General features: G+C 42.2%; 1 protein-coding gene across 1 annotated transcript in view; it reads right to left on the bottom strand.

The window, feature by feature from the left end:
* The window catches only part of PSMD11 (proteasome 26S subunit, non-ATPase 11), a 42653-nt gene that overhangs the window by 12532 nt on the left and 4163 nt on the right, over nucleotides 1-25958 (bottom strand). The window contains exons 3-6 of the mRNA XM_008010993.3: nucleotides 19611-19735; nucleotides 10175-10246; nucleotides 9718-9775; nucleotides 3839-4033 (exon numbers count right to left, since the gene is read on the bottom strand). Coding sequence (XP_008009184.1) covers nucleotides 3839-4033; nucleotides 9718-9775; nucleotides 10175-10246; nucleotides 19611-19735 — 450 coding nt within the window. The remainder of the gene's footprint in view (nucleotides 1-3838; nucleotides 4034-9717; nucleotides 9776-10174; nucleotides 10247-19610; nucleotides 19736-25958) is intronic.

Raw genomic sequence — 25958 nt, 5'->3', positions numbered from 1 at the left:
GCTACTCAGGTGGCTGAGGCAGGAGAATCACTTGAATTCGGGAGGTAGAAGTTGCAGTGAGCCGAGATCACGTCACTGCACTCTAGCCTAGGCAACAAAGCAAGACACCGTCTCAAAGAAAAAAGAAAAAAAACCCTACATCAATTCCATCAACTTACTGATGAGGTCAGGAAAGGATAAAGAACCTGCTCTGCCAGGCACAGTGGCTCACGTCTGTAATCTCAACACTTTGGGAGGCCAAGGCGGGTAGATCACCTGAACCGAGGAGCTCAAGACCAGCCGGGACAACATGGTGAAACCCCATCTCTACAAAAAATTAGCCAGGCCTGGTGGCACATGCCTGTAGCCCCAGCTGCTTACTCGAGAGGCCGAGGTAGGAGGATCACCTGAGCCTGGGAGGCCGAGGCTACAGTGAGCTGTGACAGCGAAAATGCACTGCAGCATGCGTGAGAAAGTGAGACCATCTCAAAAAAAACCTGCCCAAAGTCCCCATAGTTAGCAATGTGAGAGCTGAGATTAGATGAGAATCCAGGTCTCTGACCTCCCAGCTCAATGTCATATTGCCAATATAAGTTCCCAAAGGAGTTAGAGACCCAACTTAAAAGGGACCTGAAAAACACATCTTTCTTCCATGCTTCTCACCACCACCACCATTCCAGTCCTGCTATCTTTTGGAGCTACAGGAAAAGGCCATGTTTACCCTCCATGACATCACATGCACATGTCAGGGAGTTGACCTAAACATCTCTAGACTGCCTGAATGACCTGTTTTAATAATATTAACTACTTTAAGATAGCTTTTCTAAGCCTGATAGTTTTATATTTATGCAACTGTCATGGGGCGGGGAAGACGGAATCCAACGTCTTATATTTTCATTTCAAATATTTATCATTTATGGATGTGCTTTTGCCTAAATGCACTCTGTACAGCTCTCACATTAATGCCAAATCCATGAACTCAATTATACATGGCTAAGCAGTATTTCAGACTGATATACCATATACCATATATATGACTGATATACCATAGCTGACCTAACCAATCCTCCACTGCTGAAGAAGTTGAGTTGCTCCCAATGAGCTTAACTTTGATTGAACCTGCTACTACTGCCAACCTATGCTATCACTTGGGATAACATAAAAATTAGTTCTTTCCAAGCTTGGGTGGCATCTAAACCCTAAAATTCTCTATTTGTGTATATTAGCTCTAACTCTGCCCTAGCCCTTTAAGAAGTTACAGAACTGAGCCCCATCCATTTGTTTACCACAACTGCTTCCCAACATCTTTCACATCAAGATACATGTAAAAAGTATTTGGCACACTAGAGTCAAAGGACGACGCTGCTGACACATGATCCCAAGAACTCAATACCAGCAGGAGCCTTCTGACTTCACCATTTATTGAGTGATGCGTCCTTTCGGCCTATCCAAAAAACCTCCCACTTTGGGTTTCTGGGAATCAGATCCTTTTTCTACTACTGTTAAGTATAGAGGCCTCAAGGAATATCTGTTCTTCTCTGTAGCCAAGGGAAGTCCCTTCAACAACCCAACAAACTATTAATACTGCTAAATTAAATGAGACACATCTCCATTTCTCCACATCTCCCAGTATAGAGGGAGAACAGGCCAGACACAAAAATATGTATGATTAAAAAACAAATAAATAAAATAAGCCCCAAGAACCAGTATACTGCTTTGCTAAACACATTAGTTAATAGGGGCCGTATCAGCACTCTGAGTGCCATGAATGGCACATGAAGTTTATTGTTAAAAACAGAAACAGGCCAGGCACAGTGGCTCACGCCTATAATCCTAGCAATTTGGGAGGCAGAGGCGGGTGGGTGGCCTGGCCAACGTGGTGAAACCCCATCTCTACTAAAATACAAAAATTAGCTGGGCATGATGGCAGGTGCCTGTAATCCCAGCTACTCGGGAGGCTGAGACAGGAGAATTGCTTGAACCCAGGAGACAGTGGTTGCAGTGAGCCGAGACTGCGCCACTGCACTCCAGCCTGGGCAGCTGAACAAAACAAGACCCCATCTCAAAAAAACAACAACAAAAAAAAAACAGAAACAAAGGCCAGGCATGGTGGCTCATGCCTATAATCCCAGCACTTTGAGAGGCCAAGGTGGAAAAATTGCTTGAGCCCAGGAGTTCAAGATCAGTTTGGGCAACATGGCAAAACCCCATCTCTACAAAAAGTTATCTTGGCATGGTGTCACGCTCCTGTAGTCCCAGCTACTCAGGAGACTGAGGTGGGAGGATCACTTGAGCCTGGGAAGTTGAGGCTGTGGTGAGCTGTGATTGCACCACTGTGCTCCAACCTGGGCAACAGAGTGAGACCCTGTCTCCAAAAAAAAAAAAAAGGTAAAAACAAAATAAAAAACTAGACTGTCACTCATTCAACACAAACATTAATGAGGGTCTATCATGAGCCAATTATTACCATTTTACAGATGAGCTAAACATAAATTAAGTAACTTGCCCAAAGTCACATACTAGAAAGCAGCAGGCCGGGCGCGGTGGCTCAATCCTGTAATCCCAGCACTTTGGGAGGCCGAGACGGGCGGATCACGAGGTCAGGAGATCGAGACCATCCTGGCTAACATGGTGAAACCCCGTCTCTACTAAAAAATACAAAAAACTAGCCAGGCGAGGTGGCGGGCGCCTATAGTCCCAGCTACTTGGGAGGCTGAGGCAGGAGAATGGCACGAACCCAGGAGGCAGAGCTTGCAGTGAGCTGAGATCGCGCCACTGTACTCCAGCCTGGGCGACAGAGCGAGACTCCGTCTCAAAAAAAAAAAAAAAAAAAAAAAAAAGAAAGCAGCAGAACAAAATGTTAACCTAAGAAAGCCTGATCCTGGATCACTACATCCCTGACAGATGAGGCAAGTAGGCATTATCTTTTACAGATGAGAGGTAACACAAGCACTTAATTAAACTAGTCTTCTGCCTCCAATTTCAACATTCCTTCAATAATGATGCCTCCAGTAAAAAAAAAAAAAAAAAACAAAACTGCTGAATACAAAAGAAAGTATTCCACCTGCCAATCCATGGCTTCCTAGCCCCACATTCACACACTCTATCGGAAAACCACATACCACACTCAGCTGAAATCGGGTTATCATTCTTCAGCCCTGATTTGAAGCCCTTTAGAAAAGTCAACCAACTTTACAAAGATCTCCAAGAGTCAACAGACTTGGGGTAGGCCAATCCCAAAGGAAAATGCTACTATTCTGAGTAAGTGGCTAAGAGGAAAGTTAAGGGAGTCTTCTAAGTGCGACCTCTCTAAGTTTGGTTCTAATAGTCAGATTGCCTGGTCTAGTACAGATAGGTATGTTCTTAATACATTTTAGGCAGTTAACAGGAGGGGAGCTGCCAGTTAGAAAGGTAGCTTTCAAATTGGTGCTTTGAAGAAGCTAGAGCCAAATCAGCCAATTTTATTCTCCAGCCCCAACCCCCGATTCCTTCCACCTATAAATAAGATGAGCTTTTTTTTTTTTTGAGACGGAGTCTCGCTCTGTCGCCCAGGCTGGAGTGCAGTGGCATGATCTCGGCTCACTGCAAGCTGCGCCTCCCGGGTTCACACCATTCTCCTGCCTCAGCCTCCCAAGTAGCTGGGACTACAGACACCTGCCACCACGCCCTGCTAATTTTTTGTATTTTTAGTAGAGACAGGGTTTCACCGTGTCAGCCAGGATGGTCTCGATCTCCTGACCTCGTGATCCACCCACCTCAGCCTCCCAAAGCGCTAGGATTACAGGCGTGAGCCACCACACCCGGCCAAAATAAGATGAGCTTTAAGAAAACACATCCCAGGAATAGCTACGTCTGTTACCCGACTGCATGTCCAAGGTGGCCTGCAATTTAGGTGGGCAGTAGATGGCATTTGCTGTGGTTCGAGCAGAGGTTAAGGCAGCTCGGGCTTTCGGCAGGTTGCTCAGGGCATGGTATGTTTTGCTTTCTAAAAGTTGTACTTCCACCAAAAGAGCTTTGTCGTCCATCTTTTTCAACTCCCGCAGCAGCTGAGAACCTGAAAAAAGAAAAGATACATTCTCCTCTATTAGCCATCAGCTTAATAGCTAAATACTGTAACAGCCCACTCTCCCACCCTCATAACACTCAGGATTTAAAAAAAAAAAAAAAATGCCTAAACTCAAAAAAGGTTACCTCTAGACCCCATGCAATAATTAAATTTTCCACTAATGTGCTATCTTCCAAGAGAAAAACACAACTCTTTGAAGTTTTCTGCTTCCTGAGGACAATATTAGAGCCAAGAGTCCTATGAGCTTACTCCTAAGATTTAAATACAGTGGGAATCTCTACCTATAAAATCCTAAATCTAGTTATCCAGTTCAGAAAGACACAATCTTGCTCACTTCTTGTCCAGCAATCACAAGGCTATAAGAAACACTGAGGCCGGGCGCGGTGGCTCAAGCCTGTAATCCCAGCACTTTGGGAGGCTGAGACGGCCAGATCACGAGGTCAGGAGATCAAGACCATCCTGGCTAGCACGGTGAAACCCCGTCTCTACTAAAAATTACAAAAAAAACTAGCCAGGCAAGGTGGCGGGCACCTGCAGTCCCAGCTACTCGGGAGGCTGAGGCAGGAGAATGGCGTAAGCCCGGGAGGCGGAGCTTGCAGTGAGCTGAGATCCGGCCACTGCACTCCAGCCTGGGCGACAGAGCGAGACTCCGTCTCAAAAAAAAAAAGAAAAGAAAAGAAACACTGAGCACCAGGGTTGATGAAGGAAGTAAAGAGTTCTGGATATACCAATGTTCTCCAAATACACCTTCTTCCCTGACTCCCCCATCTCAAACTAGAATATCAAATTCAAACAGACTTACACCATATACATAAATTGACTCAAAATGGATCAAAGACCTAAATTTAAGAGTGAAACCTATAAAACTTCTAGAAGAAAACAGAAATAAATTCCTGTGGCTTTGGATTTGGCAATGGTTTCTTAGATATAACACCAAAGCATAAGCAACAAAAACAAAAAACAGGTAACATAACTTCATCAAAATTAAAATGTACTTAAAGGGACACCATCAAAGGAAAAAAACAACCCACAGAACAAAGGAAAAAAAAATTGCAAATCATGTATCTAGTAAGGGACTTGTATACAGAATAAAAAATAAACCTAAATGCCCATCAACGGCAGACTGAATAAAGAAAATGCAGTACATATATACCACAGAATACTATGCAGTCATAAAAAAGAACGAGATCATGTCCTCTGCAGGAACATGAATGGAGCTGGAGGCTATTATCCTTAGCAAACTAAAGCAGGAAGAGAAAACCAAATACTACATGTTCTCATAAGTGGGAGCTAAATGATGAGAATACATGAACACACAGAGGGGAACACCACACACTATGGCCTATCATAGGGTGGGAGGAGGGAGAGGATCAAGAAAAATAACGAATGGGTACTAGGCTTAACACCTGGGTGACAAAATAATCTGAACAACAAATTGCATGACATGAGTTTACCTATGTAACAAACTTGCGCATGTACCCCCGACATTAAAATAAACTTAAAAAAAAAAAAACTTCAGAATAAAAAATAAAAACAGGAGCTGGGTGTGGTGGCACACGCCTATAGTCCTAGCTACTCAGGAGACTGAGGCAGGAGGATTGTTGGAGCCCAGGATTTCCAGGCTGCAGTGAGCTATGACTGCACCACTGTACTCCATCCAGGCTGGGTAACAGAGTGAGACCCTGTTTCTAAAAAATAAAAACACAAATAACCCAATTAAAAAATAAGCAAAGGATCTGAATATTTATCCAAAGACATACATATACAGGAGGCCAGGCGCAGTGGCTCAAGCCTGTAATCCCAGCACTTTGTGAGGCCAAGGCGGGCGCATCACCTGAGGTTGGGAGTTCGACACCAGCCTGGCTAACATGATGAAACCCCCATCTCTACTAAAAATACAAAAATTAGCTGGACATGGTGTTGCACGCCTATAATCTCAGCTACTTGGGAGACTGAGGCAGGAGAATCGCTTGAACCCAGGAAGTGGAGGATGCAGTGAGGCAAGATCATGACACCGTACTCCAGCCTGGGAGACAGAGCAAGATTGTCTCAAGAAAAGAAGAAAAAAAGGCCGGGCATGGTGGCTCACGCCTGTAATCCTAGCACTTTGGAAGGCCAAGGCGGGCAGATCACAAGGTCAAGAGTTCAAGACCAGGCTGGCAAACATGGTGAAAACCCATTTCTACTAAGAATACAAAAATTAGCTGGGCATGGTGGTATGTGCCCATAATCCCAGCTACTTGGGAGGCTGAGGCAGGAGAATCGCTTGTACCCGGGAGGTGGAGGTTGCAGTGAGCCAAGATCACGCCACTGCACTCCAGCCTGGGTGACAGATAAAGACTGTCTTGAAAAAGAAAAAAAAAAACAGGCCGGGCGCGGTGGCTCAAGCCTGTAATCCTAGCACTTTGGGAGGCCGAGACGGGCGGATCACGAGGTCAGGAGATCGAGACCATCCTGGCTAACACGGTGAAACCCCGTCTCTACTAAAAACACAAAAAACTAGCCGGGCGAGGTGGCGGGCGCCTGTAGTCCCGGCTACTCGGGAGGCTGAGGCAGGAGAATGGCGTAAACCCGGGAGGCGGAGCTTGCAGTGAGCTGAGATCCGGCCACTGCACTCCAGCCCGGGCGACAGAGCAAGACTCCGTCTCAAAAAAAAAACAAAAACAAAAACAAAAACAAAAACAAGACATATAAAGGAGCAATAAGCACATGAAAATATGCTCAGTATCATCAGTCATTAGGGAAATGCACAACAAAAACATAATGAAATACTATTTAGGATGGCTAAAATTAAAAAATAACAAGTGTTAGGGCCAGGCGCGGTGGCTCAAGCCTGTAATCCCAGCACTTTGGGAGGCCGAGACGGCCAGATCATGAGGTCAGGAGATCGAGACCATCCTGGCTAACACGGTGAAACCCCGTCTCTACTAAAAATTTACCAAAAAAAACCTAGCCAAGCGAGGTGGCAGGCACCTGTAGTCCCGGCTACTTGGGAGGCTGAGGCAGGAGAATGGCATAAACCCGGGAGGCGGAGCTTGCAGTGAGCTGAGATCTGGCCACTGCACTCCAGCCTGGGCGACAGAGTGAGACTCTGTATCAAAAAAAAAAAGTGTTGGGGAGGATATGGAAAACTGGAACCCTTATACAATGTTAAAGAGAATATAAAATGGTGCAGCCACTTTGGAAAACAGCTTAGCAGCTCCTTAAACAGCTCATCAGTTACCATATGACACAGTAATTCCACTTCTAGGTATATACCCAGAAGAAGAACATGTCCACATAAAACCTGTTCATAGCAGTATTCTTAAGAGCTAAAATGTGGAAACAACACAAATGTCCATCAACTGATGAATGGATAAACACATGTGATATATCCTTACAATGGACTATTATTCAGCAATAAAAAGGAATGAGCCGGGTGCGGTGGCTCAAGCCTGTAATCCCAGCACTTTGGGAGGCCGAGACGGGTGGATCACGAGGTCAGGAGATCGAGACCATCCTGGCTAACACGGTGAAACCCCGTCTCTACTAAAAAATACAAAAAACTAGCCGGGCAAGGTGGCGGGCGCCTGTAGTCCCAGCTACTTGGGAGGCTGAGGCAGGAGAACGGCGTGAACCTGGGAGGCGGAGCTTGCAGTGAGCTGAGATCCGGCCACTGCACTCCAGCCTGGGCGACAGAGCGAGACTCCGTCTCAAAAAAAAAAAAAAAAAGAAAAAAAAAAAAGGAATGAAGTACTGACACATGCTACAACATAAACCCTGAAAACATAATGCTGTGTGAAAGAAGCCAATCACAGAGAAACAAATATTGTATCATTTCATTTATAAGAAATACCCAGAACACACAAATCTACAAATATACCAATAGCTTAGTCATTGCCCAGGGCTGCTAATGGATAGTAAGTTTCTTTCTAGGGTGATAAAAATGTTCTGAGGCCATGCACAGTGGCTCACACCTGTAATCTCAGCACTTTGGGAGGCCAAGGCAGGCAGATCATTTGAAGTCAGGAGTTCGAGATCAGCCTGACCAACATGGTGAAACCCCATCTCTACTAAAAAATACAAAAATTAGCCAGGCATGGTGGCAGGTGCCTGTAATCTCAGCTACTTGGGAGGCTGAGGCAGAAGAATCGCTTGAACACAGGAGGCAGAGGTTGCAGTGAGCCAACATCGCACCACTGCACTCCAGCCTGGACGACAGAGCGAGACTCCCTCTCAAAGAAAAAAAAAAAGTTCTGAAATTTTTTTCTTTCTTTGGAGACAGAGTCTCGCTCTGTTGCCCAGGCTGGAGTGCAGTGGCATAATCTTGGCTCACTGCAACCTCCGCCTCCCAGGTTGAAACGATTCTTCTGCCTCAGCTCACAAGTAGCTGGGATTACAGGTGTGTACCACCACGTCCTGCTAATTTTTTGTATTTTTAGTAGAGATGGGGTTTCACCCTGTTGCCCAGGCCGGTCTCAAACTCCTGAGCTCAGGCAATCTGCCTGTCTTGACCTCCCAAAGTGCTGGGATTACAGGCATGAGTCACCATGCCCAGTGGAAAACATTCTGAAATTCAGTAGTGGTGATGGTTGTACAACTTAGTGAATATACTAAAAACCACTGAATTACACACTTTAAAAGTGAATTTTATAGTAAGTGAACCATATCTTATTAAAGTTATTTTTTAAATGCTACTATTTGAACCATATGAAATTGCCACTTTTGCAGTCCAAAAATTGAATGTTGGAAACTCTTCAACCTAATAGATCATAAGAGCCATGTTCTTTTGTTCGGAAAAAATAGTCCAGATCTACCCACTCATAAAAAGCAAGCAGTGGCCAGACACGGGGGCTCATGCCTGTAATCCTAGCACTTTGGGAGGCCAAGGTGGGCAGATCACTTGAGATCAGGAGTTTGAGACCAGCATGGCCAACATAGCAAAACCCCATCTCTACTAAAAATACAAAAACTAGCCAGACACGGTGGCACATGCCTGTAGTCCCAGCTACTCAGGAGGTTAAGGCAGGAGAATCGCTTGAACCTGAGAGGTAGGAGTTGCAGCGAGCTGAGATCGCGCTGCTACACTCCAGCCTAGGCAACAGAGTGAGACTCTGTCTCAAAAAAGAATAAATAAATAAATAAATAGATAAATAGATAGATAAATAAAAACAAAATTTAAAAAAAGCAGGGAAGATTTCAAGGTGCTTAAAGGCCACACAGGAGAAAGGCTTCAGTTGGCCACTCCAGCTTCCAAATATATTTATACCCAATTAACTTCTTGATTTTTAAAACAGATTTTAAGAATATAAGCAGATACAGTAAACAGGACAGCAAGCCAAACATTTCCAATTTAAAAACCTAAATCTGAAATTTAACAAGTACTATATGCAAAATATAGACATACTTTTTTTAAATTTTAGTTATTAAAATGGAATTGATTTTACTGCTCTAAATTCAAGTAAACTTAAAACTACCCATTTGTCCTCTAAATCTGACAGATTAACTCTAGCCAGTTTTTTAAACTTTCAAATGACATTTTCCCATGACAAATGCAGCATTGTAAGCTACCTTAAATCCTTCTTACAAGTGGGTAGAATATAAATTATTAACAGGTAATTAATAAGAGTAGCCAGGTGGTTTAGAATACACTCATTTAGCTAGCTGAGATGACTTATTACCAGCTTACTTACCCAAATGCAATGCTTCCTGGTACCTCTTGGTATCAAAGTACAAAGACACCAGTCTTGCCTAGGAAAGAGAAAAGGCATTGATTGAAGGGGGGAAAAAAAAGCCACAGAAAGAAATCAAAGATTGACATCACAGAACTGTTACTGTTAAATACGCAATTTCTGATAATAGCATCAAATTCAGCATAAGAGATGATCTAGCCAACGTATTGTCCCTATTATAGCCAGCAAATGACTGTTAACTTTACCATGTTGTTGCTTATTACTCCGAGCCAAGTAGCAAATCTGTCTCAAAACTTCAATTAGGGCAATTCTCATGAATGGGGCTACCATCAATAATCTTTCGGTATTTAGGTAATTACGAAGTTGCTGAAGATACTTTTGATAAGGATGGTATTGCTTACATTCACCATCTGTCTCATGCTTAGAGACCTGAAATCAGTACCAATGTAAAACCTACCTCCAAAGCTTGGCGTAAGAAAGTTCTTTTCTCTGATTTGGCCCATTCAATGCACTCTAAACACAGCTCAACCTGCAATAAGAAGAGACAGTACATGCAACATTATGTCCTCAAATTCTTCCCACAAACCATGCTTTGGAGAACAGCTTAAATTCCCTCCTTACATATTATCCATATTGCTCTATTTAGTGTCTGACCCACAGTATCTCAATGTATAATAGTTATATCATAATGGAGCATCAACTTGGCTTTTTACACATAAAATATCTTTGTGTTTAGATTATGTTTTTTAGGAAAAGAGCTCTATCTTCAAGACTCCTCTTCTACCTACCCAGGAGAGACCAAGAACTTCCAAACAACATGTATAGCTCTGGAATGTAGATTTCTATGACAGATTAGGAATTTTTAAAGCACAGATTTCTCACTGGCTAGAAATAGTAATGGTAATGTATAATACACAGGTAATAAAGGGGAGAAATTCTCATCCTAAGCACTAATGCCTCATTCCTAGCAGTTGCTTTTAAGACTCGAAAGGTCCAGCTGGCTTTTTCCCTTTCAGATTCTAAGCAATGCAACTAATCAATTCATCATCACTCTTAAAGCAAACAGGTACAGTAACTTAGCTTGTATTAAAGGGAATAAAAGCTGGTCCAAAGATAGTGACGATTACAGGCATGCACCACCATGCCTGGCTAATTTTTTCTATTTTTAGTAGAGTTGGGGTTTCTTCATTTTAGTCAGGTTGGTCTCGAACTCCCGACCTCAGGTGATTCACCTGTCTTGGCCTCCCAAATTGCTGGGATTATAGGCATGAGCCACTGCACCTGGCCAGCATTTCTTAAGAGAACTTTGGATTTATATAAAAACCTGTTGTATTAGCAGTTAGTTCTTGATTGTTCACAGTCAGTTACAGATTGAGCTCCTGATCTACTCTTTCCCTGCTTCTCACTACTGCACTTTGACTAGTCTTAAAAAAAATATTTTAATAAAAAAAAATAAAATAAATTAGAATTAGCCTAACACGTAAAAGCGCTTTTAAGCTTTAAAGGCACTCTGAACCCCGACTCCTATCTGCCACCTAAGTAGTGAGGTAAGGTGCAAAGTAACTGACTTAAAGCAGCACTCAATGCTAGACAGTCTAGCACGCCATCATGTATCCCTGACATGCTAGCTTTGACAGAGTAAATATTAAGTACTGCAGATCTTCTATCACTTTGGTTACTGCAAGTTTTATATTAAGGTTGCTAATTAGAGCATAAAACCAAAAGAAATGAAATGAGAAACTGAGCTCTCCAGAGAACTGCTGATACAACAGGTTTTTATATAAATCCAAAGTTCTCTTAAGAAATGCTGGCCAGGCGCGGTGGCTCATGCCTGTAATCCCAGCAATTTGGGAGGCCAAGGCAGGTGGATCACCTGAGGTCGGGAGTTCGAGACCAGTCTGACCAAAATGAAGAAACCCTGTCTCTACCAAAAATAGAAAAAATTAGCCAGGCATGGTGGTGCATGCTTGTAATCCCAGCTACTTGGGAGGCTAAGGTAGGAGAATCCATTGAACCTGGGAGGTGGAAGGTGCGGTGAGCCAAAATCGCACCACTGCACTCCAGCCTGGGCAACAAAAGTGAAACTCCGTCTCAAAAAAAAAAAAAAAAAGAAAAGAAAAGAGATGCTGTAAGAAGGAAAAACTACAGGGACATAATCCAAATTGACAGGATCTTCTACTTTTACATCCTAAATTCTAGCTCTGTAAATAAATTAACAGGTAACATTACACGGTACTCAGAGGATGCACTAGGAAGAGAACCAACAAAACCTTTACAACTCCTCACTGGAGCCCCCTGGTGGCTACCTAATCTCCAACTCTAAACTCAACTGAACTCACAAAAATTCTCTAAAACTAAGACAAAACCAAAAACTAAAATAAAAGCAAGCTATATCACAATTGCAGAGTTTTGAGTTATATTCTGAAAAGCTAAATTCCAAGTAAGATTTTTAATATAAATGGAACTGAAAATATTTCTCTGAATAGTCTTAGCAAAACGAAATATTAAGTGTTTAGTTCTACATGACTTGGAAGGGTAAGAAATGCTCCCCCCACCCGCCGCAAGTTTTACCCAGCGAGATTTTTCAAAGGACACAAAAATGAATACCTGGGACTTAGAAATATTCCTCTCTAAGTTACATTTCAATAAATCATTTACCACACCCACCTACCAAAAAAAAGAATGCCTGGGCTACTGATTCATTAGTCTAGAAGAGAGCTTGGTCACTTAAAGTATATCGCTAATTAAGAAACAATGAATTATACTCCTGCAATTAACCTGCCTCCATTTCCCTGATAGTCCAGATATTAAGTGATTCACCTAAGGTGAACTGACGGGTAACAACATAAGATTTGCCAGTAAGAGAACCAACAAAATCTTTGTAACTCCTCACTGGAGCCCCCTGGTGGCTACCTAATCTCCAACTCTAAACTCAACTGAGCTCATAAAAATTCTCTAAAAATAAGACAGAACCAAAAACTAAAATAAAAGCAAGCTGTATCACAATTGTATAAGATGAATTTACCTAAGGACTACTAATCAGTTAATATCTGGACTATCACATATATCTGCTGCTGGCACCAGAACTTGTGCCTAACTGCAGCACTCTATCTTAACCTAGCCTTAAGTTGAGATCATCACAGGTGTTTCTCCTACAGCAAAGATTTTTTTTTTTTTACACGAACTGGATATCTTTTTTTTTTTTTTTTTTTTTGAGATGGAGTCTCGCTCTTGATGCCCAGGTTGGACTGCAACGGTGTGATCTCGGGTCACTGCAACCTCCGCCTCCCGGGTTCAGGCACTTCTGCTGCCTCAGACTCCTGAGTAGCTGGGGCTGCAGGTGCCTGCCACCATGCTCAGCTAACTTTTGTATTTTTAGTAGAGAGGTTTCTTAAAACGTGCTATTGTGGGCCGAGTGCGGTGGCTCATGCCTGTAATCCCAGCACTTTGGGAGGCCGAGGCGGGCAGATCATGAGGTCAGGAGTTCGTGACCAGTCTGGCCAACATAGTGAAACCCCCAATACAAAAAATTAGCTGGGTGTGGTGGTGTGCACCTCCCAGCTACTTGGGAGGCTGAGGCAGGAGAATCACATGAACCTGAGAGGCAGAAGTTGTAGTGAGCCGAGATCATGCCATTGCACTCCAGCCCGGGCGACAGTGTGAGACTCAGTCTCAAAAAAAAAAAAAAAAAAAAAAAAGTACTATTGTGTTTCAGTTGGGTAGACTACACCAGAAAAGTTGCCCATAGGCTACTCCCTATAGATCCCTGGAAGGTAAGGTTAATTCTGCAAGTTGAGTTCACTATTTGGCAAGAGTATGGTTCGGTCTTCCTTCCCTCCTCTTCACCTTCCTTTTCCACTCCCCAGCCCTTGCCCACCAACCCATCCTCACTCACTCCCTGACTCACATGCCCTCACTTTCTAGGCTCCAAACCTTGCATTTAAATGAACAGATCATAACCTGAATCATAACAACTTTGGGAATAGCAAGCTGAAGATGGTTCTATAGATGTATCTGTCTTTTGTTTTGTTTTGAGACAGTCTTGCTTTGCTGCCCAGGCTGGAGTGCAGTGGCACAATCTCGGCTCACTGTAAGTTCTGCCTCCCGGGTTCACACCATTCTTCTGCCTCAGCCTCCCCAGTAGCTGGGACTACAGGCGCTGCCACCATGCCCAGCTAATTTTTTGTATTTTTAGTAGAGATGACGTTTCACCGTGTTAGCCAGGATGGTCTCGATCTCCTGACCTCGCAATCAGCCCGCCTCGGCCTCCCAAAGTGCTGGGATTACAGGCGTGAGCCACCATGCCCTGTCATATCTGTCTTTTTTTTTTTTTTTTTTTGTTTGAGACAGTGTCTCGCTATGTCGCCCAAGCTGGAGCGCAGTGGCACAATCTCAGCTCACTGCAAGCTCCACCTCCCAGGTTCACGCCATTCTCCCACCTTGGCCTCCTGAGTAGCTGGGACTATAGGCACCCAACACCATGCCCAGCTAATTTTTTGTATTTTTAGTACAGACGAGGTTTCACCGGGTTAGCCAGGATGGTCTCGATCTCCTGACCTCGCAATCGGCCCACCTCAGCCTCCCAAAGTGCTGGGACCACAGGCGTGAGCCACCGCGCCCGGCCAGATACATCTGTCTTACTGTTAGTCCTCAAATAGAAAAAAGCAAGGGAAATCCCCTCCCTCATACTCTCAGTACCAAACTCCTTAACACAAAACTCTAGCTGTCTTAACAGTTTTCTAAAATGTCTTCTTTTACCAGGCACGGTGACTCACATCTATAATCCAGGCACTTTGGGAACATCTATAATCCAGGCACTTTGGGAGGCTGAGGCAAGCAGATCGCTTAAGACCAGAAGTTTGAAACCAGCCTAGGCAACACAGCAAGACCCTATCTCTACAAAAAATTGTTTTAATTAGCCAGGTGTAGTGGTGCACATCTGTAGTCTCAGCAACTTGGGAGGCTGAGGCAGGAGGATTCTTTGAGCCCAGGTGTTCAAGGTTACAGTGAACTACGGTCGCACCCCTGCACCCCAACATGGGCCACAGACCAAGACCCCCATTTCAAATAAATAAAATAAATAAAACTTCCCATTTTGCCTCAGGCCTCAATACTACCATGATAGCCATCCGCCTATGACTTGCTTGTCTATTCTTTCCCAACACCCAATCAAAAAATTTTAAAAAAGAACTAAGAATAAAGCCAGGTGTGGTGGCTCACACCTGTAATCCCAGCACTTTGGGAGGCCAAGACAGGCAAATCATCTGAGGTCAGGAGTTCAAGATCACTCTGGCCAACATGGCAAAAGCCCATCTCTACTAAAAATATAAAAATTAGCTGGGTATGGTGACGTGCACCTGTAATCCCAGCTACTCAGGAGGCTAAGGCAGGAGAATCACTTGAACCAGGGAGGCAGAAGTTGTAGTGAGCCAAGATCACACCACTGCACTCCAGCCTGGGACACAGAGAGAGACTTTATCTCAAAAAGAAAAAAGAACTAAGAATAAAAATTATATCCTATTTCCCCAAGTCAGAGACCTTGAGTTACCTAAACGAATGTAATAACAACACCCAATGCTTACATCTCAATTCAATAAACTCAGACCTTAACTCAACAAAGTATTTCCTGGCTGGGCATGGTGTCTCACATCTGTAATCCCAGCACTTTGGGAAGCCGAGTCCAGAGGATCACTTGAGCCCAGGAGTTTGAGACCAGCCTAAGCATCATAGCAAAATCCCATCTCTGCTAAAAATACAAAAAAAAAAAATTAGCCAGACGTCGTGGTGTGTACCTGTAGTCCCAGCTATTTGGGAGGCTAAGGTGGCAGAATCACCTGAGCCCAGGAAGTTGAAACTGCAGTGAGCTGTGAGCACACCACTGCACATCTACCATAGGGAAGGCACAGGCACAGTCCATACATTCCTTCAACAAAAAGCTATGCAGCTTCTTCAAGCCAAAGTACTCTAAATGCCAGGAATACAACACTTAGAGTATATAAGTATACTCTAACACAGAGTCTCACTCTTCTCACTCTTGCCCAGGCTGGAGTGCAGTGGCACCATCTCGGCTCACTGGAACCTCTACCTCCCGGGTTCAAGCGACTCTTGTGCCTCACCCACCTGAGTAGCAGGGATTACAGGCATGCACCACCACACCTGGCTAATTTTTGTAAAAAATAAATATTTTTTAAAAGGAAAAAAAGATAGGCTGATCAAGGAAAGTCTCTGAGGAAGTAAGATGTAAGATGTAAGCAAAGACTTGAAACAATGTAAAGAAAAAAACCCTGTTAAGATCAAGCTGACAGCAATCCATATGTATATAAATGTCCCAACCCCAGACAGTTTGAAGCATAAGGCAATAAGGCCAGTAATTACAGCTGTAAAGAAAGTAAAAGGAGACTAGTATAGTGGATGTGGTCAGAGGTAGCCATGGTTAAGGAATTTGAACTGTACTGGGAATGAGGAAGGCTCTGTGCTACAGCAAGGCATATAGTGCTTCACCTGAGTGAGATTATATTACAGTAAAGGAGATAAGGCAAGTGTAAAGCAATTGTCATACAAGGCAGAATAATCAGAAATAGAGCATGTACAAAATATAATGTGAGTCACTGAAAGAGTTAAAACCACATCAAACTCAGGAAGGAAAGAGTTGAGAGGAGGTGGAACTTGAGATAAGGCTATGGAAGAGAAAAGTACAGCATGAGGGTCATACAGGCTTGTTCAGCAAACAACCAGGCATCCAACATGGCTGACATGTTTGATATGCTTAGTAGAGTCCTGGGAGATTAGACTACTGCAGTAGGTTGTATTATAGAAAACCATTAATTATCTAATACTGCAGGCAATGGAAAGCCACTGAAGGTTTGAGTTGTGGGAGAAGAGGGAGAGGAATAAAATTATCAGAGGGCTATTTGGTAAGGTATCTCTGACAATGACTGAATGAGGTTTTTGCAGTAGTCCAAATAAAAAATAATTAAGAACCAAACTAGATGGTAGTTGTAAAGAGAGAACACGGCTGGGCACAGTGGCTCACACCTATAATCCCAGTACTTTGGGAGGCCAAGGCCAGCAGATCACAAGGTCAGGAGTTCGAGACCAGCCTGGCCAACATGGTGAAACTCCATCTCTACTAAAAATACAAAAATTAGGCGGGTGTGGTGGTGGGCGCCTGTAATCCCAGCTATTTGGGAGGCTGAGGCAGGAGAATTGCTTAAACCCAGGAAGCAGAGGCTGCAGTGAGCCGAGATCGCAACACTGCACTCCAGCCTGGGTGACAGAGCAAGACTCTATCTTGAAAAAAAAAAAAAGAGAACAAATACATACGAAAGAGGTGGAGAAACTGAAGAAAGCTGAATTGACAAAATTAAACAAATGGCTGGATGTTGAGGTTGCCCAAATTGAGTCTGAGGTGCAGGTGAGACAATCTGGATGATCCACAATTTGCTCCAAAACAAGCAAATAACCCATAATCCACAAAAATTACCAAAAGAAGTCCTGCTTGGTGGAATAAGACTCTGGTTCTTGATAAAAGCAAAGCTGCTAACCATCAAAAATATCAGCTTTAGCCGGGCATAGTGCTGCACGCCTGTAATCCCAGGACTTGGGAGGGCAAGGCAGGCAGATCATTTGAGCCTAGGAGTTCAAGACCAGCCTGGGCAACATGGCAAACCCCACCATCCCATAAAAATACAAAAATTAGTCGAGCATGGTGGTGCATGCCTGTAGTTCCAGCTACTCAGGAGACAGAGGCAAGAGGATCACTTGACTCCAGAAGGTTGAGGCTGCAGTGAGCCAAGACTGTGCCACTGCACTTCAGCCTGGGCAACAGAGCAAGGCTGTCTCAAAAAATGAAAACAAAAACAGCCTTTACTAAAAACTAAAATGACACTGATAATAAAATGATACAATGCCTAAAAGTGTTTCCTTTCACCCTAAGGAAAGGAAGAAAGGTCTTTAATGTATATAAATGTAATGTGCAATGAACAATGACAACATACAACCACAGTTAAGAGACAGCCTAACCAGTCAGGGAGCCACATGACAAAGTCCAGGAAATCCTACTAGTGAACTATAGCAGAGCACTAAAATATGACTTGAATGGATTTCCACAAAGGAATAGGAGAAATGATCATTAAACAAATGCAGGTCAGGTGCGGTGGCTCACGCCTGTAATCCCAGCAATTTGGGAGGCCAAGGCGGGTAGATCACCTGAGGTCAGGAGTTCAAGACCAGCCTGACCAACATGGTGAAACCCCGTCTCTACTAAATATACAAAATTAGCCAGGCACGGTGATGCATGCTTGTAGTCCCGGCTACTCAGGAGGCTGAGGCAGAAGAATCCCTTGAACCCGGGAGGCGGAGGTCGTGGTGAGCCAAGATCGTGCCACTGCACTCCAGCCTGGGTAATAAGAGTGAAACTCCATCGCCCAAAAAAAAAAAAAAAAAAAAAAATGCTGTTCTACCCACTGAGCTCTAGGTGGTTATGGGGAGGGATAATTTCAGAAACTTCAGTGTGCAAAAAGGAGCAGCTTCCATAATTAACTTTTCTGCCCAAAACCTTCCAAGCAACATTTATCAGTCAGTTTCAAATTAACATTTACTGATCAATCTATTTTAAGGTACTCTATTTCAAACAAAGGATGGTACCACTTTCATGAGTTTTTAAGGTATAATTTTTTTTAAAAGTTAGTTAAGACTAATACCCCAAATAACTTTTAATATATTCCTTAAAATAACTGACACTTTAATTCAAAATAGCCATCTATTTTGTATATACTATCATTAAACAGTTTTGTCAGAGACATAAATTTGAAGACTGCTCTACAAACGAATTTTCTACAAATAAAGTTAGTATATAGTGTTTAAATCAGCATTCAAAGAATCATTAAAGCCATATTTTACAAAAGGTATGATTCCAAAGTGGGATCCATGTGTCCCAGGTTTCTGAAATTCTCATTTATTCAACACGCTACTATGGCCTTTCATACCTTTCATGCCCACAGAGGCCATAGCAAACAATCAGACATATAACCAACTAGCAATTCTGCCCTTACATTATCTGACATTTTATATTTGTTCATTGCCTGCCTTCCCCATTAAAAAATAATCCTCATGACAACAGTGACTGTGTTTTTACAACTGTATCCCCAATACCTAAAACACTGCCTAACACGTAGCAGGCACTCAGTGAGTACTGATCAATATATCCATAAGAAAAACAACAACTATATTCTTCCTACAAACAGATTCAAGCAATGACAATATACCCTGCTTGAATCTGCCACTTTTTACAGAATGATGTTTAATTTTGGTATGTGTCTCTTCCTGAATTGCAGAAAATACAGTTATCTTTGAGAAGGTTGGAAAAGATTCAGTGATTACAGAGAGGCACTCTTTAATACAGCTCAGGGTCTAGTCTGAACTTGTGGGACACGCACAGGAACACCAGAGTCACTTCTGCACAATGAGACACAAACGGATGGATGCTCACCCCTCAATAAAGGTATATACGCAGTACAAAACATGCTAAGAAGGAATACCACAAGACTTAATTAGTGCTCAGAAGGAGCTTTGTGACACGAGATGAAAGGTACCACAGACACAGAAAACATTACAAAGGTGTGGCAATACAATACCTCAAAGACAAGAATCAGTTTGTGACCCTGATGTAATGAGGATTCCAGGGACCACTGACAATCTCCACTTACAAAGCAAAGCATGGAACAGACCCAAAGTATCAAATGCCCTGTAACAAAGAGAAACTGACATGATAAGTCCTGCGCTGTCCTCCCAGCTTTCCCTTCCACATTAGTACTAAAGTGCAGGCAGGCATTTCTTTCATGGAAACAAACTTTTCTCCATATTGTCTACTTTCTGTCATTAACATCACTTACCTCCTGCCCTGTAGCTGCTTCCATATCAAGAAACAGATCAAGAAGAGATCGGACCAGGCGAGCTGCTTTAGCCTTGCTGATGGAATTCAAGAAGGGTCGTACATACTTCAGGAGTCCCCCAAGCTCTGTATGAAAGGCAATTCAAAAAGAGAAGTAAACATCAACATTTGAGACAAAATACCCACTTAAGAAATTGACCAAATGTCATAAAAATCGGTACTTACATCACTGGAATCAGTCTAAATGAAACTTACTAGGAGTTTAAAGCATTCCTAGTAAATAGCAGAGTAGCAAAAATACATTAACATCATATACCAAATTTGCATTCTGTTACCTACTTAGCCACTGGATTACTATGAAGTTCCAAGAAAAGCTCATGTCTCTGCTTCATTTATCCATCTTAATGAAAGATAAACAGCCAAGTATTCATAATCTCAAAAAGCAGTTTTCTAGAACATGAAATATGCTGTGTCCCTGCCACCTTCACAAAATTACTTCCTCACAACCAACAAATATAATCAGGTTATACAAGTAATTTTTTTCTAATTTCCAAGTCTGCTTCAGCTGTTCCCCTTAAACAGACAAGAGATTTTCCACTCCAGATTCCTTTTTCATGTCTTTCTGCAGTGCTCCCCAGTTTAGCCTTTCTGCAATATCACTTCCCTGGCACTCTTCTGAATAAACTTTTCACATAGAAGAGTGTTTTGCCCTTAAAGTGCTACTATATCTCTTTTAAATTCCTCATTAATCTTCATAACCTAAGTCTTAAACTATGACCAAAAAAGGGATCCATCATAGAGCTTTTCCCCCACTTTATAGAAGAGGGCAGTATACAAACTCTAAAGAAACATCTTTCGAAACAATAAACTAGAGATATGCTTGTTAAATAGTAAAAATTAGAGAATGTTTCAACTAAACAGCTAATGAGGTATTTTTGGAATGTAGGTTAAAATTATTTTAGTGCCACTGCCTCTTTAATATTCTCCAATTGCAGACTCACCCTCCTGAGAACTCTAATTCAGGGCAAGCAAACCTCACCCTCCAGAGAATGCTAATTCAAGGCCCTGAAATCCTCATCTGCCTGAATAGTCAGAGAATGCATGGGACTGTGTCAGGCACTTAAGAACTTGATATAGAGTAGAAAAGTTCATCTTTTCCCTTCACTCCCCAGTAATGACCTTTGATTCCCAATGTTTAAAACTTTTTGTCATTCTGCCACCTCATTCGCCTCTGCACAAGACTACAGCATATACTCCTGCTTTCAAGAGGCACTAATGCCATAATCCCATCTGAAATGTCTTGCCATCTTCTCAGCCTATATAAATCTTATATATCCTTTTAGGTCCATCTGAAGTCCTATTGAGTTTTCCATGTAACTCCAGTCTACAGTGATTCTCCCCCTCAAATTCCTTTTGCATTTATTTCAATTATATTATGTAATGATAGCTTTTTTAAAGTAGTCCGGAGCAATGTCCCTTCTCCCACAGAATTTCCTCCTGTGCCTGAACAATTCTGAATGATTTCTAGTCACAGAAATGTTCACAAAGCAGCCTATTCTAATGTTGAACAAAACAAATTATTCCTTTTTGAAACACAAAACAGAAATCTATACCTTCTTTCACATGGCTTTAAATACTTAAAGGTAATTATCATTTACATTTCCCTAATTTTCCCTTTATCCAAGTTTAACATCTTTGGCTATTTCAACTGTTCCTCCAAAGTCCTTGTTTCTAGATAACTTAGTTGCTCTCCTCTGAACAAACTCTACTTTCTAAAGGTACTACCTGTGGTATTTTGTGGTACCCAGAAATGAAAACAATTGCTCCAGGTAGGGTCTGACAGTAGACCAGGAGGCCATGATATGTAACATAAGAGAGCATGTTTTGCTTTTTCTAACACCTCTCTTTGTTCAGACTGAGTCCATTAAAGTCCTTTTTAATAGACTATTGTCAAAACAGGTAATTCCCCCAACTTCCTATGTTTTGAAAAATACTTTAAGTATATAACTTAATCCTTATCACAACTGAATTTAATCTTCCCGGCTTTGGCAATAACTGTGAATTTTAATTCTGTCTTCTAACTGTACTGAGTCATCTACAAAAATAAGCATGCCTTCTGAAATGGCTTTGACCATGATTCCAGATGCTGACCAGAAAAACAAGGACAGATCTTCATGACACAATGCCTGAAGACTTCCCTTCAGGTTGACAAATGATCCATTTATTAACATGTTTTGGATACAGTTACTCAGTCCATTGTAAATTCATAACCTGTACCTTTGATATTAATATTATGGCAAATGTTCAACTATCCTGCTTACATCAGATATGTAGTCTATATCATTCCTCTAATCCAGAGGCTGGCAAACTTTTTCTGTGAAGGACCAGACAGTAAATTTTTTTGGCTTTTCAGGTTATATGGTCTTAGTAGCAGGTCCTGAACTCACTCAGTCACACACAATGGGGAAACAAATGCGCACGACTTTGTTCCAATAAAACTTTATTTACAAAAACAGGTGGCACACAGACCCCTGAAAATCTATGGGTCTGATAAAGCTAACCAAAAAGAGAACTAGGCTGGGTGCGGTGGCTCACACCTATAATCCTAGCACTTTAGAAGGCCAAGGCGGGCAGACTGCTTGAGCTCAGGAGTTCAAGACCAGCCTGGGCAACATCGCGAAACCCCCACTCTACAAAAAATTAGCCAGGCATGGTGGTGTGGGTCTATAGTCCCAGTTACTTGGGGGACTGAGGCAAGAGCATTGCTTGAGCCCAGGTCGAGGCTGCAGTGAGCCAAGATTGTGCCACTGCACTCCAGCTTGGGTGACAAAGTGAGACTCTGTCTCAAAAAAAAAAAAAAAAACAAAACAAATAGAACTAAGGTGAATTTGGAATAATCTGTTCACAACAAATCCACTGTTTTTAAGAGATTACTATCTCCTTATCAAATAATCTGTCCCAGAACTCTACCACTAATGACCATGTATAGTGTCTATTCTTTATTTTTAATTTATTTCAATGTGCAGCACACAGTGAATACATCTATTCTTTGCATTACCCTCTTGAAAGGCAGGATAATATTTGCCTCAGTTTCCTTATAACTCTCCATGATTTTTCTCAGAATAATAAATGGCTCTATAGTTACATCTGCTAGAACTATTTTTTTGATAATAAAAGAAACTGTTAGAGCCTAGAGACCTGAACTTATTTACAGAGACTATCTGCTCTGTCTTCTCTCACCTATTTCTATCTTTCAGTTTGAAAATCATTTTCCTTCCTAGAAAAGGCAGAAGCGAAACATGAGCTAAGCAGTCTGCCTTTCTAACACCTGCTAGCATTACAATATTTTCTCTAAGCACTGAGTGTTATTCTTCTTACCCCAAGAGAGAAGCGAATGATCTCTTAGTTGTCCTCTTGCATTTTTCTTTTTTTTTTTTTTTCTTTTTGAGAAAGAGTCTCACTCAGTCATCCAGGCTGTAGTACAATGGCACAATTGTGGCTCACTGCAGCCTTGACTTCCCAGGCTCTAGTGATCCTCCTGCCTCTGTTTCCCAAGTACCTGGGACACAGGAATGCACTACCACACCCAGTCAACTTTTTAATTTTTTTGTAGATATGGGGTCTCCTTATGTTATCCATGCTGCTTTTTAAAAAAAAAAAAAAATTAACAGAGATAGCATCTTCACTATGCGGTTCAAACTGGCCTCTAACTCCTGGCCTCAAGCAATCCTCCCACCTCAGCTTCCCAAAGTCCTGGGATTACAGGTGTGAGCTACTATGCCCAGCTGCCATTTTTCAGACTTAGTTCATCATCTGTTTTAGTCTACTACTGTTTTATATTCATTCTTGTTTGTATTTCCTGTTTCTTTCCATTTTCATACATACTGAGATAATTTTTTTTTAAGTCCCATAAAATCATACTGACTTCCTCCTATTCTTACTGGGATTATTTGTAATTATGTGACCAGAATTTCCTTGTCAGTGGCTCACACCTGGAATCCCAGCACTTTGGGAGGCCGAGGTGGGTGGATCAATTGAGGTCAGCAGTTCAAGACCAACCTGGCCAACATGGTGAAACTTCTTCTCTACTAAAAGGAAAAAGAAAAAAATTAGCCAAGCGTGGTGGCTCACGCCTCTAGTCCCAGCTACTTGGGGAAGCTGAGGCATAAGAATCGCTTGAACCCAGGAGGCAGAAGTTGCAGTGAGCTGAGATCACATCACTGCACTCCAGTCTGGACAACAGAGTGAGACTCGGTCTCAAAAAAAAAAAAAAAAAAAAAAAAAGGCCGGGCATGGTGGCTCATGCCTATAATCACAACACTTTGGAAGACCAAGGTGGGTGGATCACTTGAGGTCAGGAGCCCGAGACCAGCCTGGCCAACATGATAAAACCCCACCTCTACTAAAAATACAAAAATTAACTGGGTGTGGTGGTGGGCGCCTGTAGTTCCAGCTACTTGGGAGGCTGAGGCAGGAGAATCACTTGAACCCAGGAGGTTGAGCCGAGATCGCGCCACTGCACTCCACACCAGCCTGGGCAACAAAGCAAGACTCTGTCTCAAAAAAAAAACCCTCACAGAACTCAACAGATTCCTTTGAAAAGTTTTAGGCTATGAAATCCTGAGCCTAGGCATCATGTCTGATGATGCTCAACACTATTAACACTACTTACAATCACAATTACACATCAGACATTGTTTTTTTCGGTAATCCCCAAGTGATTGTTGTTGGCCAGGGATCCTATCTTAAATTTTTGAGTAGAATACTTAGCACAATGCTATGCATTTATTAAATGCATAAAAAACAAAACTGCACATTAATGGAACAGACATACTTTCTATTCTCAGGGAGCAAACAACACAAACCTATCCATCAATAATAGCAAAGACAGCTAAATATATGTAGGCCTTAACACTTCCTTAGAGTTCCCATTGTGTATACCTATACTCATCAAACTTTCTTAGAAAACAGTAAGTAACATGGAAATGTTTTCGAAAGTTCTTATAATTCATCTATTAAATTCCAACAGGTTTAGCAGTACACTTCTAAACTTCTCAAGTCACAAGGCACGGCAAGAAACAAGGGGAGAATACATATAAAATAGGAATTTCAAGCAAAACAGTAATATTTTTGGACGAAAATTACTGAAGTGTTGACTATATATCACACACTGTTCTTAATTCATGCCACTGGAGGAAAGTAGAAATTTGGATATCTCAACAACAACAAAATCTTTTTTTGAGGCAAGGTCTTGCTCTGTCACCCAGGCTGAAGCATAGCAGTGTGACGACAGCTCACTACAGCCTCAACCTCCTCGGCTCAAGCAATCCTCCCACCTCAGCCTCCAGAGTAGCTGGTACTACAGCCACATAATACCACACCCAGTAATTTTTCTATTTTTTGTACAGACGGGGTCTCACTATGTTGCCAGAGCTGGTCTCAAATTCCTGGACTCAAGGGATCCTCCTGCCTCAGCCTGCCAAAGTGCTGGGATTACAGATATGAGCCACCACGCCTGGCTAACAACAAAAAAAATTTTCACATCACTTCTGTTGGCTTTATAATTCAGAAAAATTACCTTATTATATTTTGCATGGAGTGATTATCAGAACTGTTCTTGATAATTTGATTATCAAGCTCAAATTAACTGACAGAAAACTGGAATCCATATGTATGTTAAATAGGAGGGAAGTCAGTCTAAGATGAAAAGACACTACCCACCAATGATAATTAGGAAGTAGACAGTTACAGGAAAGCAATAATAACCATGATGTCATGTGGCTATATGGGCTCTGAAGTAAGACTACATGAGTTCAAATCCTAGGTCTACCAGTTATTAGTTGAATGAGCTTTGGTAAGTTATTTAACTTTTCTGTGCTCAGTATCCTCCATGTGTAAAATGGGTAACAGTATCTACTTCAAGTTGTTTCAAGGATTCAATTAACTTAAACCATGTATGTGTTTAAAAGAGTAACCAGTTGGCCAGGCACCGTGGCTTACACCTGTAATCCCATCATTTTGGGAGGCTGAGGCAGGGAGATCACCTGAGGTTAGGAGTTCGAGACCAGCATGACCAACATGGTGAAACCTCACCTCTACTAAAAAAAAATACAAAATTAGCCAGGCATAGTGGCGCATGCTGGCAATCCCAGCTACTCGGGAGGCTGAGGTAGGAGAATCACTTGAGCCTGGGAGGCGGAGGTTGCAGTGAGCCGAGATCGCACCATTTGCACTCCAGCCTGGGCAACAAGAGCAAAACTCCGTCTCAAAAAAAATAATAATTAAAAAAAAAAGAGTTCATAGCAATCAAAAACCATTACGTATGGTTCTTCTTATAGCTACTTAACGA

This window comes from Chlorocebus sabaeus, chromosome 16, assembly GCF_047675955.1.
Source record: "Chlorocebus sabaeus isolate Y175 chromosome 16, mChlSab1.0.hap1, whole genome shotgun sequence".
NCBI lineage: Eukaryota > Metazoa > Chordata > Mammalia > Primates > Cercopithecidae > Chlorocebus > Chlorocebus sabaeus.
The sequence above is the reverse complement of the archived record's forward strand: the minus strand, read 5'-3'. Positions and strand labels throughout refer to the sequence as shown.